Here is a 20,626-nt window from a genome sequence, read left to right as displayed (position 1 = left end):
AATTAGCCGGGCATCATGGCGGGCGCCTGTAGTCCCAGCTACTCGGGAGGCTGAGGCAGGAGAATGGTGTGAACCCGGGAGGCGGAGCTTGCAGTGAGCTGAGATCGCGCCACTGCACTCCAGCCTGGGCGACATAGTGAGACTCCGTCTCAAAAAAAAAAATATCCTGGCGAGGTGGCGGGTGCCTGTAGTCCCAGCTACTTGGGAGGCTGAGGCAGGAGAATGGCGTGAATCTGGGAGGCGGAGCTTGCAGTGAGCCGAGATTGTGCCACTGCACTCCAGCCTGGGCAACAGCAAGACTCCATCTCAAAAAGAAAAGAAAAGACGGGGTTGGGCATGGTGGCTCATGCCTGTAATACCAGCAACTTTGGAAGGCTAAGGCAGGTGGGTTACCTGACATCAGGAGTTCGAGACCAGCCTGGCCAGCATGGTGAAACCCCGTCTCTACTAAAAATACAAGTTAGCCAGGTGTGGTGGCAGGCACCTGTAATCCCAGCTACTCTGGAGGCTGTGGTGAGAGAGCGCTTGAACCCAGGAGGTGGAGGCTGTAGTGAGCCGAGATCGTGCCATTCCACTCCAGGCTGGGCAACAAGAGTGAAACTCCATCTCAAAAAAAAAAAATTTTTTTTAAAGGGATTTTTGAGTCTAGCCCTGAAATGTCAGAAATCTCAGTCCATTCGGCTTGCAAAAATTCTGAGAATGGCGGGCCTGGGTTTAGATGTGTTCCTAGAAGCCCTTGGGGCTGTTTTAATTTTCCAAGTTCATGGATTTTCTCTCTTTTTTCTTTTCTTGAGATAGTCTCACTCTGTCACCCAGGCTGGAGTGCACTGGCACGATGTCGGCTCACTGCAGCCTCAACCGCCTGGGCTCAAGCAAACCTCCCACCTCAGCCTCCGAAGCAGCTGAGACTACAGGTGCATGCCACCGTGCCCAGGTAATTTTTGCACTTTTTGTAGAAATGGGATCTTGCTATGTTACCCAGACCGGTCTCAAACTCCTGGGCTCAAGCGATCCTCCCACTTCGACCTCCCAAAGCGCTGGGATTAGGAGCATAAGCGACAGCGCCCGGCCGGTTCTTTTATGTGACCTGAATGGCGAGCAGAGTCCTCTATTTGTGCCCCTGACCCCCAAAGATCTGAAGACCTGAAGCAGGGCAGGGCTTTTCCGCCTCAGCTCTAGTGACATTGGGCCCGGCCGTTCTGTGTGTTGGGGGCTGTCCTGGGCGTCATAGGACAGTTAGTGTCATCCCTGGCCTCCACCCACCAAATGCCAGTAGTTCCCCCTCAGCCTTAACAACAGGAAATGTCTCCAGCTGTTGCCAGTGTCCCTTCGGGGAAGAAGTCACACAAAGCCTCTCGCCTGCCTTGAAGCCTCAGGCAGGGACCAGTTTGCAAGTCAGGTGTCAGTGCCAGGGCTGGCTGAGCCTGCTGTCACCTTTGTGGTCATTCCTTCCCGCACACGGGGCAGGATGCCCCCACTGGCCGGTTCACTGGTGCAACTGTGGGCGCCAGGAGTGGAGTGGGCCCAGCCCGTGCATGGCTGAGAGTCCCGGGGTAGGGGAATGGGCACGTTTCCCTCTCGTCCTGCAAACTGCAGCTCCAAGTGCCCTGGAGAGAAAGCAGGCATGAGGACAGAGGGGCCGCAGTGATGAGGGTTCTGGGAGCCCAGGTTTATCTGTACCCCTGGCCCAGGGCCCGTGCCCCCCTACCCTGGGGTTGGCGCTCCCTCCCCACAGGAATGGCCTGGCTTTGTTCCCAGAGGGGGCCAAGGAGCCATTGCCCTGCCCTGTCACTCCACATCCCCTCCACCCCAGCAACCTGGACCTCAGTTTCCCCAAGGAAGAGACGGTCCCATCAGGGGGCCTGTGCCCACCATCCACATCCCCATTCCCATCCCCCTCAGGCAGGTCCAGGGTCCCCTCTATGGGGAGAGTGAGTGGGAGAGGAACGCGGCCTGGTGGGGGCCCAGCGGGCGGGTTCCGGGAGGTGCCTGATCTCCAGGGCCGGGAGAGGCCCCACTCCGCATGCCTGGCCCCTGACTCACTGCCCAGCGCTGGCTGAGTGCCCAGGACAGCCTGAGGCCGGTGGCCTCCAGCCCCGCCCCATCCCACCCCCGCCCCCGTTTGTTCTCCCTCTGAGAGCTGCCCCTTCGGCCACCGGCTCTTTCCTGAATGATGGAGGCCGGCCAGAGGCTTGTTGATGGCTCAGCCCAGCCTTGCTGAGGTGGGAGTAAAGTTTCAGGCCCCAGGATGTGGGGCTCCACACTGGTCCCTGCAGCACTGAGGCTCAACCCCAGGACCATCCATTTTACAGATGGGGAAACTGAGGCACACAGGACAAGGACGACCCTGGATTGTGAACTTAAGCAGCGAAGCCCCCAACGTCCCCCAGGGGCAGGGTGATCTCACTCGGGACCGGGGCAGCGTGTGTGCATCAGCAGCCCCTGGAGGATCACGCTGGCTTCTCAGATGGGAGGTAGCTCCTTTGAGGAATCCACCCTGTGTCCGAAGCCACCCAGGTGGGAAGCGGCCAAGCCAGGGTGGGCATCCACACCTGCACCTGCCCGAGCCCCAGAGGGCGGCAGGGGGGCAGCCCAAAGCTCTAGCCACTTAGTCATTATTGGTAGGAGGTGTGCAGGCCACGAACTCACACCATGGCCAGTCCCCTGCTCGTAACTGGTGTTTCTGGGGACGGGAGCCCAGGGCCTATGGAGTCTCGAGGCTGAAGCCTTCCTCACGCCCTGCTGCTCACTGGGCAGCTTCCCCTGAGGACTAGACTCGGGTCCCTTTCCCCAGGACTCCCCAGGCCCTGGCGGGGGTAAAGTGCGTCCTCAGCCAATAGTGGAGGCCACCCAGAGGGGCAGGCGGCTGGGAGCAGCTTGGGATGGCTGCGCCTTGTTTTTTTTTTTTTTTGAGATGGGGTCTTGCTCTGTCGCCCAGGCTGGAGTGCAGTGGCCGGATCTCAGCTCACTGCAAGCTCCGCCTCCCGGGTTTACGCCATTCTCCTGCCTCAGCCTCCCAAGTAGCTGGGACCACAGACGCCCGCCACCTCGCCCGACTAGTTTTTTGTATTTTTTAGTAGAGACAGGGTTTCACCGTGTTAGCCAGGATGGTCTTGATCTCCTGACCTCGTGATCCGCCCGTCTTGGCCTCCCAAAGTGCTGGGATTACAGGCTTGAGCCTCCGCGCCCGGCCTTTTCTTTTTTTTTTTTTTTTTTTTTTTGAGATGGAGTCTCACTGTGTCTCCCAGGCTGGAGTGCAGTGGCGTGATCTCGGCTCACTGCAAGCTCCGCCTCCCGGGTTCACGCCATTCTCCCGCCTCAGCCTCCCAAGTAGCTGAGACTACAGGCGCCCGCCACCACGCCCAGCTAGTTTTTTGTATTTTTAGTAGAGACGGGGTTTCACCATATTAGCCAGGATAGTCTCGATCTCCTGACCTCGTGATCCACCCGCCTCGGCCTCCCAAAGTGCTGGGATTACAGGCTTGAGCCACCGCGCCCGGCCTCTTTTTTTTTTTTTTTTTTTTTGAGACAGGGTTTCACTCTGTTGCCTAGGCTGGAGTGCAGTGGCGTGATCACAGCCTCACTGCAGCCTCGAATTCATCGGCTCAAACAATCCACCTGCCTCAGCCTCCTGAGTAGCTGGGGCCAAGCCTTTCATGCAACCCTCCTCTGGCCTGGCTTTCAGTGCCTCTTCCCTGATAGTTCTGGACTAAGACGTGCTCAAAGTTCTTCCCAGTTTATGGTTAAAAGAAACAGATCATGGCCGGGTGCAGTGGCTCACCCCTGTAATCCCAGCACGTTGGGAGGCTGAGGCAAGCAGATTACGAGGTCAGGAGTTTGAGACCAGCCTGGCCAAGATGGTGAAGCCCCATCTCTACTAAAAATACAAAAATTAGTTGAGCGTGGAGGCACATGCCTGTAATCCCAGCTACTCAGGAGGCTGAAGCAGGAGAATCGCTTGAACCCAGGAGGCGGACGTTGCAGTGACCTGAGATCACACCACTGCACTCTAGCCTGGGTGACAGAGCAAGACGCCGTCTCAAAAAAAATAAAGAAACAGATCGCAATGGGGCTTGCCTGTGCACAGGAAGCAAGCTTCCAAGGCTGGATTTGAACCCAGGTACCTGACATCACATCCCACTAATTTTTGTATTTTTTTAAGTAAAGATGGGGTTTCACCAGGTTGGCCAGGCTGGTCTGGAACTCCTGACCTCAGGTGATCCACCCACCTCGGCCTCACAAAGTGCTGGGATTACAGCCACTGCGCCTGGCTGGCCTCCCATATTTACTTAGAAATGTGAACTGGGCCAGGCACTGTGGCTCATGCCTGTAATCCCAGCACTTTGGGAGGCCAAGGCAGGAAGATTGCTTGAACTGAGGAGTTCAAGACCAGCCTGGACAACATGGTGAGACTCCTGTCTCTACAAAAGACCTAAAAAATTAGCCAGGCATGGTAGCGTGCACCCATAGTCCTGGCTACTTGGGAGGCTGAGGCGGGAGGATTGCCTCAACCCTGGGAGGTCAAGGCTGCAGTGAGCTAGGATCGCACCACTGCACTCCAGCCTGGGTGATAAAGCGAGGCCCTGTCTCAAAAAAAAAAAAAAAAGAGGGGAGGGGAGGAGGGGAAGAAGGAAGGGAGAGAGGGAGGAAGGAAGGAAGGGAGGAAGGGAGGGAGGGAGGGAGGGAGGGAGGGAGAGAGAGAGAGAAAGAAAGGAAAGGAAGGAAGGAAGAAAGAAAAGAGAAAAGTGTGCTGTAAGCCTGTGGCCGGCCAGGCCCTCCTTCATGGAGTCACGCCCCAGTGGAGGCCACTGTGTCAGGTTTTCTGCAGGCCGGTGTCAGAGCCAGGGCTTTAATTCAAGCTGTGCTCTTAATCCCTACCCACAAATGAACACTGTGGGGTCGGGGAGGGATGCTCTGTGGCTCTGTGGGAGGCCCAGGGAGGAGGCGTCATTTGTCCCAGACATGAGTCCCCGGGGGATAAAGGTGTGGAAACTGTGAGCCAGGCAGGGGACACAGCAAGGCTGGCATGGAGGAGACAGGGGGATAGCAGGAGGGCAGGGTCCTTGATCACGCCAGGCCTGCAGGCCACAGGGCAATGTGGGGAGGATTTTCCGATTCCAAGACAAACCCCAGCTCTGGGAGAAGGGAACCTGACATGGGCCCCTTGACACAGTGGCCCCGCCTGTCTAGGTGGCTGATGTCATTATTTACCCCCAAGCTCCCCGCTCCCCATCCCAGGAACAGCCCCAGAGCAGCCCAGCCCAGGGGAGGGACGGCTGCGGATGGAGCAGAAAGTTGCCAGGAAACCCATGCGGCCGTGCTCAGTGGGGTGATGGGGACCAGGGACTCCCACTCAGAATCCTCAGTGGCTTTTTTATTCCTTCATCATCATGGAAAATCACTGCCTGCAAGGGAGGAAGGTGCTGACCCCAGACTGGGGAGGTTGGGGGGGACTAGGCCAGGGCCAGCTGCAGGGCCGGGCAGCCTACACCCCTCTCCCCACCTCCCTCTGGCAGCCCTGGCTCAGCCCAGAGACTCAGGCTGACTCACTGCAGACAGCTGTGGTCTGGGATGCCTCGGGCTGCTGGAAGAGGAACGGCCTGGGGACAGGAGAGGGGGAGGGACAGCAGGGGACATTAGCTGTGGGTGTCAGACTTGCTGGGAGTGGGGCAAATTCCTCCCACCTTCCACTCTCTCCTGGCCAGAGCTGTTGAGCCTGCGGAGACAGGACAGGACCACCAGCCCTCATCCCGTCTGCAGGGGTGGCGTTCTCCAAGCTGCAGGCTGCCCCCGGCCCTGCAGGACAAGCGCCTTTGGGCGGATGGGTGGGTGCTGAGCCTATGGACCAGGGAGCCAGAAGCGCATTTTACCAGCGCCCCGTTCTGAGCCAGAGAACTGGAACCGGTGAGGATCAGAATCCAGCCACAGTGACCCGAGACTCCTATTTCTCTCTGTAAAATGGGAGGCTGTCACCCTCCCTCCCTTCGGCGACCACCAGGGCAGAACAATAGATGGTCAGGAAACTCTGAATGTCTGCAGGTCTGTGTCACCCTCAAAGCAAAGCCCTGGTACAGGCTCCCTCCCAATGCAGCAGCCAAGGCTGGATACCAGAATCTTCCATCACCTCTGACCTCTCCTCTGGGTCATGCCCCACCCCTGCTGTGCACCCGGTCCCCCCACCCCTGCCTGGGGATGCACCCCAGTCCTGCCCATCTCCCCCCTCCCCCGCCCCGTCTCAGTCTCAGCACCCTTGAGCCGCCACCTCCCAGGCCCTCCCGTTTTCCTGGCCATCTGAGCCCACTTATCCTGTTTGCCACTTGGTTGAGCACCAATTTCGTCAATCAAGCAATTATCGAGCGCATGTGTGCAGGCTCCGGGACGCTTCCTGTGTGGGCTGCTCCATTTTCCCTCCCAGGGGCGTTTTGGAAGCTTCCCAAAACAAAAGGCGGAAGGCAGGAAGGAAGTGCCACCCTGTGGACGCGGGAAAGATGACAGGCCCTGCCTTTGTCTCCGGGCGCCTGCGCAGCCCCCATCTCATGCCACTTCCAGAGCCCCTGGGGAGGGGGAGATTAGCTTTGTCTCCATTGTCGGGTGGAGAAACTGAGGCTCTGAGGTGCCCGTCACCCAGCGAGTCAGTGGCAGAGCCAGGATATGAACCCAGGTGGCCTGGTCAGTCTGCTCTTTTTGGATTTTTGTGGTGTTTTGTTTTTTGAGACGGAGTTTCGCTCTTGTTGCCCAGGCTGGAGTACAATGGCGGGATCTCAGCTCACTGCAGCCTCTGCCTCCCAGGTTCAAGCAATTCTCCTGCCTCAGCCTCCTGAGTAGCTGGGATTACAGGCATGCGCCAATACGCCCGGGTAATTTTGTATTTTTGGTAGAGACGGGGTTTCTCCAGGTTGGTCAGGCTGGTCTCAAATCCCCAACCTCAGGTAATCTGCCCAGGTTGGTCTCCCAAAGTGCTGGGCTCAAGAGATCCTCCCACGTCAGCCTCTCAAGTAGCTAGGACTACAGGTGTGCACCATCATATCAGGCTGGTAATTTTAAAATTTCTTTGTTGTTGTTTGTTTTTTTAAGGCAGAGTCTCGTTCTGTCACCTGGAGTGCAGTGGCACGATCTTGGCTCACTGCAACCTCAGCCTCCCGAGTTCAAGAGATTCTCCTGCCTCAGCCTCCCGAGTAGCTGGGATTACAGGTATGCGCCACCACACTTGTCTAATTTTTGTATGTTTAGTAGAGACGGGGTTTTACCATTTTGGCCAGGCTGGTCTTGAACTCCTGACCTCAGGTGATCTGCCTGCCTCAGCCTCCCGGAGTGCTGGGATTATAGGCGTGAGCCTGGAAATTTTAGAATGTTTTTTAGAGATGGGGTCTTGCTATATTGCCCAGACTGCTCTTGAACTCCTGGGCTCAAGCAATCCTCCTGCCTCAGGCTCCCAAAGTGCTGGGATTACAGGCATGAGCCGTGACCCCCGGCCACGTTTGTGGGCCTAACCACCCCAGTGTCGTGTCACCCCCAGGCCGACCCTGTCCCTCCTTCAATCCACCCAGTAAGGCACCATTGCCTGGGCTTCATCAGCCCGTCCCTGTTGGGTTCAGGCGGTGGGAGGCAGCGGTGGGAGATAGAGCCTGGAGCAGGGGATGGGCTGGACTCTTTCCCCCTCCCTCTGCCGGGGACCACATGTGCAGCAGTTCTTTCCCTCCTATGAGTTTCTGGCTCCCACCAGCTCCCAGGCTCCAGAAACCACGTCTTCCCTCTCCTGGTTTTGTGGTGGTGGCGCTTTCTGCTGTTGCTTATTTCTGGGTTACCTCACTGTCCCCCCATTTCATCTTGAACATTTTTTGTGATTTTAATTGTAGTCCAGTACACCTCACATAAAATTGACCATGTTAACCTTTTTTTTTTTTTTTTTTTTTTTTTTTTTTTTTTTTTTTGAGACGGAGTCTCACGCTGTTGCCCAGGTTGGAGTGCAGTGGCGCGATCTCGGCTCACTGCAAGCTCCGCCTCCTCGGTTCACGCCATTCTCCTGCCTCAGCCTCCTGAGTAGCTAGGACTACAGGCGCCCGCCACCGCGCCCGGCTAATTTTTTGTATTTTTAGTAGAGACGGGGTTTCACCGTGGTCTCGATCTCCTGACCTTGTGATCCGCCCGCCTCGGCCTCCCAAAGTGCTGGGATTACAGGCTTGAGCCACCGCGCCCGGCCGTTAACCCTTTTTTTGAGATGGAGTCTCTCTGTGTCGCCCAGGCTGGAGTGCAGTGGCGCGATCTCAGCTCACTGCAACCTCCGCCTCCTGAGTCCAAACGATTATCCTGCCTCAGCCTCCCAAGTAGCTGGAATTACAGGCACCCACCAGCATGCCTGGCTAATGTTTTTGTATTTTTAGTAGAGGCGGGGTTTCACTATGTTGGGCAGGCTGATCTCGAACTCCTGACCTTGTGATCTGCCCGCCTCAGCCGCCCAAAGTGCTGGAATTACAGGCGTGAGCCACCGCACCCATCTTTCATTTCTTTTTTTTTTTTTTTTTTTTTTTTGAGACAGAGTCTTGCTTAGTCGCCCAGGCTGGAGTGCAATGGCGCGATCTCGGCTCACTGCAAGCTCCTCCTCCCGGGTTCACGCCATTCTCCTGCCTCAGCCTCCCGAGTAGCTGGGACTACAGGCGCCCGCCACCACGCCTGGCTAATTTTTTGCATTTTTAGTAGAGACGGGGTTTCACCGTGTTAGCCAGGATGGTCTCGATCTCCTGACCTCGTGATCCGCCCGCCTCTGCCTCCCAAAGTGCTGGGATTACAGGCGTGAGCCACCGGGCGCCCGGCGGTCCATCTTTAATTTCTTTTATCCCCTGTAGTGTCCCACAAGCCTACGAGAGAGCATGGTTCGCAGTAAGCACTCAACATTTGTCGAGTGAATGAATGGATGAGCAGAGGACTTGACAAAATCTCCAACTCAGAGAAGCGACAGCAGAGAACACACTCACCAGGGCAGCCATCACAGCACAGGCCAGGTACCGTGGCAGCCCGTGGAGACCGCATGCGGCCCAGAGTTCTGGGAAAATCTCCCCCTTCTGGGCCCTTCTCCTGGGGAGTCCAATCCACAAACAGATGAAAGAAGGGAGCAAGGCCGGCCTGGGCGGGGGCTCACACCTGTAATCCCAGCACTTTGGGAGGCTGAGGTGGGCAGATCACCCAAGGTCAGGAGTTCAAGACCAGCCTGACCAACATGGTGAAACCCCATCTCTACCAAAAATTCAAAAATTAGCCAGGCATTGGCTGGGTGTGGTGGCTCATGCCTGTAATGCAAGCATTTTGGGAGGCTAAGGTGGGCAGATCACAAGGTCAGGAGATCAAGACCATCCTGGCTAACACAGTGAAACCCCGTCTCTACTAAAAATACAAAAAATTAGCCAGGCGTGGTGACGGGCGCTTGTGGCCCCAGTTACTTGGGAGGCTGAGGTGGGAGAATGGCATTAACCCAGGAGGCGGAGGTTGCAGTGAGCTGAGATGGCCCCACTGCACTCCAGCCTGGGCGACAGAGCCAGACTCCATCTCAAAAAAAAAAATTGCCAGGCATGGTGGCACTCGCCTGTCATCCCAGCTACTAGGGAGGCTGAGGCAGGAGAATTGCTTGAACCTGGGAGGCGGAGGTTGCAGTGAGCCAAGATCATGCCACTGCTCTCCAGCCCGGGGTGACAGAGCCAGACTCCGTCTCAAAAAAAAAAAAAAAAAAAAAAAAAAAAAGAAATGAGCGAACAGAAGAAAGTGCGTTGAATTTAGACAAACCGGTTCATTTAAGAAATTTAATTGATCACAGTAAGACAGTCAGGCTACAAAAACCTTCTATACAGTGGTTTAAAAAGTGACACCCGTCTCCCAGAAGCCACTCATACATACAGCGGGGACGTCATCCTCCCGAAAAGCGTTGCACACAGTCCAGTTTGTGCACATAATCTTTGTACATAAAGAAGAGGCATTTCAGAGACAATAACCCACTACGCAGGGCACCGAGAATAGTCACTGAACAAATACAGCAACCAGCGTTTGCATAAATAAATAGATTTTATATATACCTGTATATATATATAAGTGATAACAGTTTCAACCAATATACAAAGTGCAAACATAACAAAAAACCCCACTATCTGTACAGGGATGCATTTGCATGCTCCGAAACCAGAAAGGCTTGTCATGGTTCCCTGCACTGGGGGGGGGCACAGTGTTTCGTCCCTGGGGACAACAGCCAATCCCTGTGACATCTTCACACCGGGAATCTGAGGGAGGCTGTCACTCTCTCTCGGGTCATCAGTGCAACAGTAACATTTAGGGCAATTTCAGAAAGAACCTGAAGTCCCGTCAAACGATCCAGACGGGAGGATTTACTTTTTTTTTTAGTTTTATTTATGAGATAGAGTCTTGATCTGTTGCCCAGGCTGGAGTGCAGTAGCTTGATCATGGCTCACTGCAACCTCCACCTCCTGGGCTCAGGCGATCCTCCTGCCTCAGCCTCCCGAGTAGCTGGGATCACAGGCACGCACCACCGCACCCTGCTGATTTTTAACTTTTTGATTTTTGTAGCGATGGGATCTCGCTTTGTTGCTCAGGCCTGGTCTCCAACTCCTGAAAATCTTCCCCTCCTGGGTCCTTCTCCTGGGGAGTCCAAGCCACAAACAGATGAAAGAAGGGAGCGAGGCCGGCCCGGGTGGTGGCTCACACCTGTAATTCCAGCACTTTGGGAGGCTCAGGCGGGCGGATCACCCAAGGTCAGGAGTTCAAGACCAGCCTGACCAACATGGTGAAACCCCATCTCTACCAAAAATTCAAAAAGTAGCCAGGCGTTGGCTGGGCGTGGTGGCTCACGCCTGTAATGCAAGCATTCTGGGAGGCTAAGGTGGGCAGATCACGAGGTCAGGAGATCAAGTGATCCTTCTGACTCAGCCTCCCAAAGTGCTGGGATTGCAGGGGATTACAGGCATGAGGCACCTGTGTCTGGCCAACTTCATTTTTTAAGAGATGGGGTCTTACTATGTTGCCCAGGCTGGAGTGCAGTGGCATAATCATAGCTTACAGCAGCCTCAAATGCCTGAGCTCAAACCCTCCTCCCACCTCAGCCTCGCCATGCCTGGCCAGAGGCCACAGGCTGCTGATGCACCAGGCATGTGTTTTTTGTTTTGTTTTGTTTTGTTTGAAACAAGTTTTGCTTTTGTCACCCAGGCTGGAGTGCAATGGCACAATCTCAGCTCACTGCAACTTCCAACTCCTGGGTTCAAGCGATTCTCCTGCCTCAGCCTCCCGAGTCACTGGGATTACAGGTATGCACCACCACACCCGGCTACCTTTTGTATTTTTTGTAGAGACAGAGTTTCACCATGTTGGCCAGGCTGGTCTCGAACTCCTAACCTCAGATGATCCGCCCTCCTGGGCCTCCCAAAGTGCTGGGATTACAGGCATGAGCCATTGCACCTGGCCTTACCATGCATGTTTTAAACACATACCCATCAATGACAAGATCGGGGATGTGAATGGCTTGGAGGCATTTGCATAGTAGTGGAGGCACTAGGTGAGCAGACATAAAGAAGACAATGGCAGTTCTCAATATTCACCATCACGGCTTTGAAATCCCGGTCAACCTGCCCCTCTCTGTCTCTGGCATTCATTGACACGGGCTTTCCCTGGCCTGGGATCCCATCCCAACACACACGACAGAAAACAGTGCAAAACAACACAGATGCTGAATTTACACAATGTACAACTCTGAACTGAGAAAGTGCAAGGAGACCACAGGAATGGAAGTGGGTAGGGGTGGGGAGGACGGGCACCAGGCTGGCGTCCTGACAGCCACACCTGGGTGCAGGCCACGTGTCCTCATGGCCAAGGTAACCGGGTGTCTCAGGCACTTAATAAATATTAAGGGTGACCAGAGACTCAGGCTCTCCCTCTGGGAAGTGGCATCATTTGGTGAATGAGTTTGGTCTCAGTGCCACCACGGATTCAGCCAGATCAGTTCCGACGCCATGAATCCCTTTCCTGGTTTGAGGAAGGTACAAGCCCAGCTTGAAAGACACCGGGTGGGTCCTGATTCGGGGGTGACAGGGCAAAGGCTAACTTGGCTGTTGAGCAAGGCTTGCGTAGAAGAGGTAAACACGTTGACTCCTGAGTTTAAGGGTTCGGCTTAGAGACTGGTGGACGAGGCAGGGCCAGGGGTCCCGTTGGTGACATCTGCTGTCGTGTGTTGAAAGCCACTTGCTTCTCTGGACCTGACATCCCCTGCCCTTTCATCTTTCACGTTTGAGGATTGTGTCACAGTGGAGAGAAACTCAAAACTTCCAAATGGACATGTCATCCTGGTGCCCCTGGGCCTGTTTCTCTCCTCCTTCACAAGTAAAGAAAGCAAGCAAAAATCCCAACCCAAGCCACTGCATGGACACTGTCCGAAGCCTGTTCTGCCTCCCAGATGAATAAATATATAAAACAAAGCTCTGGCAGGCAATGCTTTGGTCTTCTCTGTCTTTGACTAAAACGAGGCCGGCAAGGTCTCAGGAAGCGTTCTGGGCAGGGACGGACTCCAGGGACTCCAGGCAGATGTTCACGCCACGTCATCCTCCAGACTGACCATCTGTCTCTGCCAACAAATGGTAAACAGCGGAAACGATCAGTCCAGCATTCAGGAAACTCGGCCGGAGGCCACCTACTTCTCACCTCCTGGGCTCGGCAGCCTCCCACATCCTGATCCCTCAGCATGTTCCCCCAGGAGCCACCAGAGGGAGACGGTGAGTACACGATTCAGTCACTTCCCACCGCTCTCGGGCAAAAGCCAAAGTCCTCCCCCCCGGTGGCCCACAAGGCTCTGCACAACCAGCCTGGTCATCTCCTGCCTTTTTACCCCTCTTTGCTCCAGCTACAACGGCCTCAAACCCAACAGGCACAGTCCAGCCTCAGGGCCTTCGCACAGGCTGTTCCTCTGGCTCAGAGAAGCCTACCTACCCTAAACCCCTTGTCTGAAGATCAAGGCGGGCATGGTAGCTCACGCCTGCAATCCCAGCACGTGGGGAGGCCAAGGCGGGTGGATCACTTGAGGTCAGGAGTTCGAGACCAGTCTGGGCAACATGGCAAAACCTCATCTCTACTAAAAATACAGAAATTACCCGGGCATAGTGTTGTAATCCCAGCTACTCAGGAGGCTGAGGCTGAGGCATGAGAATTGCTTGAACCCAGGAGGCAGAAGTTGCAGTGAGCCATGATCGCAACACTGCACTCCAGCCTGGGTGACAATGCAAGACCCTGTCTCAAAACAACAACAACAACACACACAAAAAACACCTCCTCTCCCTTCCTGCCTCCCAGCCCTCTGGAAACCCTTCTTTGAGTTTTGTTTTGTTTTTTTAAGAGACAAAGTCTTGCTCTGTCACCCAGGCTGGAGTGCAGTGGTGCAATCACGACTCACTGCAGTCTTGACCTCCTGCTTTAGCCTCCCTAGTAGCTGTAACTATAGGTGCTTGTCTAGGCTAAATTTTTATTTTTTTGCAGAGATGGGGTCTTGCTATGCTGCCCAGGCTGGTCATGAACTCTGAGCTCAGGTGACTCACCTGCTCAGCCTCCCCAAGTTCTGGGATCACATGTATGAACCACCGTGTCCGGCCTCTGAACTCTTTTTTTGAAATGGAGTTTTGCTCTTGCCACCCGGGCTGCAGTGCAGTGGTGCGATCTCGGCTCACTGCAACCTCCGCCTCCCGGGTTCAAGCGATTTTTCTATCTCAGCTTCCCAAGTAGCTGGGATTACAGGTGCCTGCTACCACGCCCAGCTAATTTTTTGTATTTTTAGTAGAGACGGGGTTTCCTTATGCTGGGCATGCTGATCTTGAACTCCTGACCTCAGGTGATCCGCCACCTTGGCCTCCCAAAGTGCTGGGATTACAGGCGTGAGCCGCCACGCCCGGCCCCTGAACTCCTTTTGACTTTCTTTGCCCCGTCACCATCTGATGGAACTCTATGCGCTGATCCAGCGTTCCTCTACATCAGCGAGGCCGTTGTCCGCTGACATTCTGAACAAGCACACAGAAGCATTCACCTAAGGCCGTCCTCGATCTGGAGGGCTGGGGAAGCCTCGGCCTGAGAATCCTATGCCTCCAGCCGGGAAGGGGCCGCCATGGGCTCTGGCCTTCTAGAGGGGGTCACTCACCGAGGGGTAGCTGTAGCCGTCCTGGTTGCGGCAAATGTGGACCTCATCCTCTGTGGTCTTCTGATAGACAGGGTTGTCAAAGTTGATGCTGTTGATGCTCTTCAGCCGCCAGTTCTTCCAGAGGAGGAAGGCCCCCAAGCAGAGGAAGACGAGGAGCACTGTAGGGAGAGGCACACTCTGTCACACAGCTCCGCTCAAGACAAGAGACCCAGCTCCATGGCTGGAGCGAAAACACGGGCATCATACCATAACCTGGACTCCTGGTCTTTTATGTTTGTTTAGAGATAGTCTTGAGGGCTGGGCACAGTGGCTCACGCCTGTAATCCCAGCACTTTGGGAGGCCGAGGCGGGCAGATCATGAGGTCAGGAGTTCGAGACCAGCCTGGCCAACATGGTGAAACCCCGTCTCTACTAAAAAGACAAAAATTAGCTGGGCGTGGTGGTGGGTACCTGTAGTCCCAGCTATTCGGGAGACTGAGGCAGGAGAATTGCTTGAACCCGGGAGGCGGAGGTTGCAGTAAGCTGAGATTGCACCACTGCATTCCAGTCTGGTGACGGAGCAAGACTCCATCAAAAAAAAAAAAAAAGAGACAGTGTCTTGCTCTGTGCCCCAGGCTGGAGTGCAGTGGCATCATCATAGATCACTGCAGCCTCAACCTCCTGGCCTCAAGCGATCCTCCCAACTCAGCTTTCTGAATAGCTGGGACTATAGACATGCACCACCATATCCGGCTTTTTTTTTTTTTTTTTTTTTTTTTTGCGTTGAGACCAGCCTGGCCAATGAGGTGAAACCCCATCTCTACTAAAATTACAAAAACCAGCCAGGTATGGCGGTGCGTGCCTGTAATCCCAGCTACTCGGGAGGCTGAGGCAGGAGAACTGCTTGAACCCAAGAGGCGGAGGTTGCAGTGAGCTGAGGTTGAGCAACTGCACTCCAGCCTGGGCAACAAAGCGAGACTCCATCTCAAAAAAACAAAAAATAAACAGGCCAGGCGCGGTGGCTCACGCCTATAATCCCAGCACCTTGGGAGGCTGAGGCGGGTGGATCATGAGGTCAGGAGTTCAAGATCAGCCTGGCTAACATAGTGAAACCCCATCTCTACTAAAAACTACAAAAATTAGCCGGGCGTGGGGGTGGGCGCCTATGGTCCCAGCTACTCGGGAGGCTGAGGCAGGAGAATCGCTTGAACCCGGGAGGTGGAGGTTGCAGTGAGCCAAGATCGTGTCACTGCACTCCAACCTGGGTGACAGGGCAAGACTCCATCTCAAAAAAAAAAAAAAAAAAAAAAAACCAAAAAGAAAAAACAAACAAACAGAAAATAGGCAAATCTATCCATAAGAATTTTATTTATTTATTTATTTTGAGACGGAGTCTTGCTCTGTTGCCAGGCTGGAGTACAGTGGCGCAGTCTCAGTTCATTGCAACCTTGACCTCCCAGGTTCAAGCAATCCTCCTGCCTCAGCCCCTCAAGTAGCTGGGACCACAGGCAAGTGTCACCTGCCCAGCTAATTTTTGTATCTTTTGTAGAAACAGGGTTTCGCCATGTTGCCCAGGTTGGTCTCGAAGCCCTAAGCCCAAGCGATCCACCCATCTCAGCCTCCCAAAGTGCTCGGATTACAGGCATGAGCCACGGCGCCCAGCCTCGTAAGTATAAGGAATATCTAACCTGAAGCCCACTGGGTGAGCCACACCCCAGAAGTAGCTGACTTCTTCCATATTTCTGTCCAGGATTAGCCACACACAAGGCTGTGACTTTTTAAGAAATAGGAACCGGGGTACAGTGGCTTGTACCAGCTACTCGGGAGGCCGAGGTGGGAGGATCACTTGAGCCTAGACATTGAGGCTACAGCAAGGCATGATCGCGCCCCTGCACTCTAGCCTGGGTGACAGAGCAAGACTCTGTCTCTAAAACAAATTAAATTTCTTTTTTCTTAAAATTTAAGGAAAAAGGAAAAAAGAAATGTGATGTGAGTTAGGATGAGCATGAGTGAGGCAGTGAGAGTGCGCCTCTCCACACAGTCCCCGGCAAGAGAACCAGTTCCCCAGAAGGCACTCAAGTCTCGGTGAGGCCATGTCCGCAGCACAGGACCCAGCTCCACGTCCTCCATCTGACCCCTTAGCTGTCTGATCTTGTCACTGTCAGCCCGAAGCCGGGAGAGGCTGTCGGGGTGATAAGGGACACTCAGTGGGGCTGTACCCTGCCCGGGAGAAAAGGTGAACAGGCCCAACCGGCCAGGCACGAGGTCACATTGCAGGAGGCTGTGACCCGGGGGATGCTGGGGGACTGGCCCACACTTACCAGTGGGGAGGACGATGGACAGAGCCCCCACGCTCTTGGGTTTCTTCTCATTTCCTCTGCCAGCAACGTCGCCCAGAGCTGCAGGAGAGAAGCAAGAGTGAGGCCCAGGTCTAAAGGAAGACCACCAAGAAATGGAGCAGGCAGAGGACGGCAGTCACGGCCAGGAAAGTGCCCAGCACGTCTCCCTGGGCACTTGGAGAATCTCCCGAGTCTGCGAGACGCCACACGGGCTTATTTGTGAGTTACCAAAGTTGTGGGACTCAATTCCAGTTTAAGAAGGCTTTTTTTTGGGAGGATAGAAATAGGGGTCTGGCTATGTTGCCCAGGCTGGTCTTGAACTCAAGTGATCCTCCTGTCTCAGCCTTCCAAAGTGTGGGGATTACAGGCACGAGGCACCGAGCCCAGCCTAAGAAGGTTCTTGAGCCTCACATTCATGAGTCTTTAGGGCAGGGTCGCAGAGGCTTTCATTCCAGGAGGTTGACAAGGTCGTGGGTGAAATTTTCGTCAACTTATCTCTGCATTTTATTAAAATGAGCATATTTTGGTCCGGGCGTGGTGGCTTGCACCTGTAATCACAGCACTTTGGGAGGCTGAGGCGGGCGGATCACCTAAGGTCAGGAGTTCAAGACCAGCCTGATCAACATAGTGAAACCCTGTCTCTACTAAAAATACAAAATTAGGTGGGCGTGGTGGCGGGCACCTGTAATTCCAGCTACTTGGGAGGCTGAGGAAGGAGAATCACTTGAACCCGGGAGATGGAGTTGCAGTGAGCCAAGATCGCATCATTGCACTTCAACCTCGGCAACAGAGCAAGACTCCCTCTCAAAAAAAAAAAAAAGCCAGGCCTAGTGGCTCAAACCTGTAATCCGAGCACTTTGGGAGGCTGAGGTGGGCAAATTGCCTGAGGTCAGGAGTTCAAGACCAGCCTGGCCAACACGGTGAAACCCTGTCTCTACTAAAAATACAAAAATTAGCCAGGCGTGGTGGCGGGCACCTGTAATCCCACCTACTCAGGAGGCTGAGGCAGGAGAATCACTTGAACCCAGGAGGCAGAGGTTGCGGTGAGCCGAGATCGTGCCACTGCACTCCAGCCTGGGCAATAGAGCAAGACTACATCTCAAAAAGAAAAAAAAAGAAAAAGAAAAGAAAAACAATGAGTGTATTTTGAAGGGGACAGGGGAGCCACCTTCGGACCCCACAGTGCCCAGCATGCTCAGTCCTGAGGTTGAATGGCACAGAGGCTGATTGTCCTGCATCAACTGTCCCACGAATTATGGGATGGGGATAACCTCGGTACAGAACCATGCAAGTAGACCTGGGCCATTCAACATAAAGGCCCCGGGCAAGTCAACATTTCAAGTCCACTAGAGCTAGGCACGGTGATTCACGCCTGTAATCGCAGCACATTAGGAGACCACGACAGGAGAATCACCTGAGGCCAGGAATTTGAGACCAGTCTGGGCAACATAGCCAGAACTCCCTCCTCTCTACACAAATGAATGAATGAACGAACGAACGAACGAACGAACGAATGAATGAATGGCTTCTTTGCCAAATTTGAGGAGGTCTGGAATTCTAGCAGTGCCCCACCTCCCCAAAGAAAGAAGGTTTCCTGGCCTCTCCCAGGCAGTTTCCATTTTATCCTGCTTGTAACTGAACAAAGGTTTCAGCTACTCTGGGGGAAAAAAAAAAAAAAAGAAAGGTCTGAAATTTGCTGATGTGCCGTTTTTTTTTGTTTGCTAGAAGTCTAGGAGCACCATATCCCAGCAGCGCAAAGCAGGTTGGGCGCCCTCTGGTGGACAAATGAATGACGTCCTGACCCATACCTGGGTCTCATCACATCCAGGGAGGACAGTGAGGCCAGGTCTTATAGGACGAAGACAGCCAGACCCTCACCCCAGTCCCCAAACTAAAGGAGGAGCCAAAAAGCTTAGGAATCCGATAATATTCCTTTTTTTTTGGGGGGGGGGGTGGGGATGGAGTATCACTCTTGTCCCCCAGGATTGGAGTGCAATGGCACAATCTCAGCTCACTGCAACCTCCGCCTCCTGGATTCAAGTGATTTTCATGCTTCAGCCTCCCGAGTAGCTGGGATTACAGGTGTGTGCCACCACTCCTGGCTAATTTTTGTGTTTTAGTAGAGACAGGGTTTCACCATGTTGGCCAGGCTGGTCTCAAACTTCTGACCTCATGTGATCCGCCTGCCTCAGCCTCCCAAAGTGCTGGTATTACACGCATGAGCCCCTGTGCCCTGCCCAGGAATCCAATAATATTCTAATGCATTATTTTTATTTTTAGAGATGGGAGTCTTACTATGTTGCCCAGGCTGGACTTCAACTCTTGGGCTCAAGCAAGTCTCCTGCCTCATTCAGCCTCTGGGTGTAGCTAGGACTGCAGGCATGCACCTCCACACTGGCCTTTAATGTGTTATTTTTTTAAATTTAAATTAATGAAAAAATCCCCCAATGAACAAAATATCAACATTTTCAAGGATAGGCTATGATCTTACACCTGCAGGATTCGGCCTCACTGGACCACTGGCTCCAATAAAACTTTATTTACAGAAGTAAATGGCCAGGCCTTGGCTATACTGTGATGATTTAAAAAAAAAAAAAAAAAAAAAAAATGTTCTTGGAGACAGAGTTTTGCTCTGTCACCCAGGCTGGAGTCCAGTGGCATGACCTTGGCTCACTGTCTCCCAAGTTCAAGCAATTCTCTACCCTCAGCATCCCAAGGAGTTGGGATTACAGGCGCCCACCACTATGCCCAGGTAACTTTTGTGTTTTTTTAGTAGACTGGGGGGTTTCACCATGTTGGCCAGGTTAGTCTCGAACTCCTGACCTCAAGTGATCTGCCCGCCTTTTCCTCCCAAAGTGTTGGGAATACAGGCGTGAGCCACCATGCCTGGCCAAAATTTTGTTTAAATTGCATTAATCTCAGCACTTTGGGAGGCCAAGGTGGGCAGATCGCTTGAGCCCGGGAGTTGGAGACCAGCCTGGGCCACAAGGCGAAACCCCGTCTCTACAAAAAAATTCAAAAATTAGCTGGGTGTGGTGGCTCATGCCTGTAGTCCCAGCTACCTGGGAGACTGAAGCGGGAAGATCACCTGGTCCCTGGGAGGTTGAGGCTGCAGTGAGCCGTGACAGTGCTCTATCACTCCAGTCTGGGGTACACAGTGAGACCGTGTCCCAAAAAAATAAAAATAAAAAAGTTTTGGCCAGGCACCGTGGCTCATGCCTGTAATCCCAGCACTTTGGGAGGCCAAGGCGGGTGGATCACGAGGTCAGGAGTTCAAGACCAGCCTGCCCTACATTGTGAAACCGTCTCTACTAAAAATACAAAAATATTAGCCGGGCATGGTGGTGGGCACCTGTAATCCCAGCTACTTGGGAGGCTAAGGCAGGAGAATCACTTGGACCTGGGAGGCAGAGGGTGCAGTGAGTTGAGATGGCGACACTGTACTCCAGCCCGGGCAACAGTGAGAGGCTCCGTTTCAAAAAAAAGAATTTTAAAAAATATATTGCATTACCATGTTGAATAGTTGGGTTTTAAAAGAAAAAAATTAGCTTCTTTGTTACTTATTTTGTAGTAGAGATAGGGTCTTGCTGTGTTGCCCAGGCTGGACTTGAACTACTGGGCTCAAGCCATTCTCCCACCTTGGCCGCCCGAAGTGCTGGGATTACAGGTATGAGTCACCAAAAAATAAATTGTAGGCCCGGTGTGGTGGCTCACGCCTATAATCTCAGCACTTGGCGGGGGCCGAGGCGGGCAGATGACTTGAGGTCAGAAGTTTGAGACCAGTCTGGCCAACATTGTGAAACCCCATCTCTACTAAAAATGCAAAAATTAGCCAGGCATGGCGGCGGTGCCTGTAATCCCAGCTACTCTACTTGGGAGATGGAGGCAGAAGAATCGCTTGAACCTGGGAAGCGGAGGTTACAATGAGCCGAGACCGCGTCACTGCACTACAGCATGGGTGAGAGCGAGACTCTGTCTCAAAAAACAAAACAAAGCCGGGCGCGGTGGCTCAAGCCTGTAATCCCAGCACTTTGGGAGGCCGAGGTGGGCGGATCACGAGGTCAGGAGATCGAGACCATCCTGGCTAACACGGTGAAACCCCGTCTCTACTAAAAATACAAAAAGAAATTAGCCGGGCGTG

At 53.8% G+C, this 20,626-nt stretch overlaps 1 protein-coding gene and 1 long non-coding RNA gene across 8 annotated transcripts in view; one reads left to right on the top strand and one right to left on the bottom strand.

Moving 5' to 3' along the window:
* The first annotated feature begins 698 nt into the window (after window positions 1-698).
* On the top strand, window positions 699-20,479 carry LOC139360265 (uncharacterized). Of its 6 annotated transcripts, none has more exons than XR_011617546.1 (7): window positions 4,712-5,420; window positions 5,706-6,857; window positions 7,075-7,191; window positions 8,844-8,999; window positions 11,203-12,758; window positions 15,696-15,812; window positions 16,531-20,479. It is a non-coding gene; the product is annotated as an uncharacterized lncRNA (long non-coding RNA). The 6 variants fall into 6 exon arrangements; XR_011617550.1 differs by lacking the exon at window positions 4,712-5,420 and having other exon boundaries at window positions 6,231-6,857; window positions 16,531-16,704; window positions 18,211-20,479; XR_011617549.1 differs by lacking the exons at window positions 4,712-5,420; window positions 5,706-6,857 and adding an exon at window positions 699-934.
* Window positions 9,778-20,626, bottom strand: part of LOC105486920 (low density lipoprotein receptor) — a 45,957-nt gene continuing 35,108 nt past the window's right edge. For both annotated transcript variants that reach the window (XM_071086783.1, XM_071086784.1), the window contains exons 16-18: window positions 16,468-16,545; window positions 14,168-14,325; window positions 9,778-12,610 (exon numbers count right to left, since the gene is read on the bottom strand). In XM_071086783.1, coding sequence (XP_070942884.1) covers window positions 12,575-12,610; window positions 14,168-14,325; window positions 16,468-16,545 — 272 coding nt within the window. In that variant the 3' untranslated portion in view covers window positions 9,778-12,574. The remainder of the gene's footprint in view (window positions 12,611-14,167; window positions 14,326-16,467; window positions 16,546-20,626) is intronic.

This window comes from Macaca nemestrina, chromosome 20 (genome assembly GCF_043159975.1).
Source record: "Macaca nemestrina isolate mMacNem1 chromosome 20, mMacNem.hap1, whole genome shotgun sequence".
In the NCBI taxonomy this organism is placed as follows: domain Eukaryota; kingdom Metazoa; phylum Chordata; class Mammalia; order Primates; family Cercopithecidae; genus Macaca; species Macaca nemestrina.
Note: the sequence above shows the minus strand (reverse complement) of the source record. Positions and strands in the feature narration are given on the sequence as shown.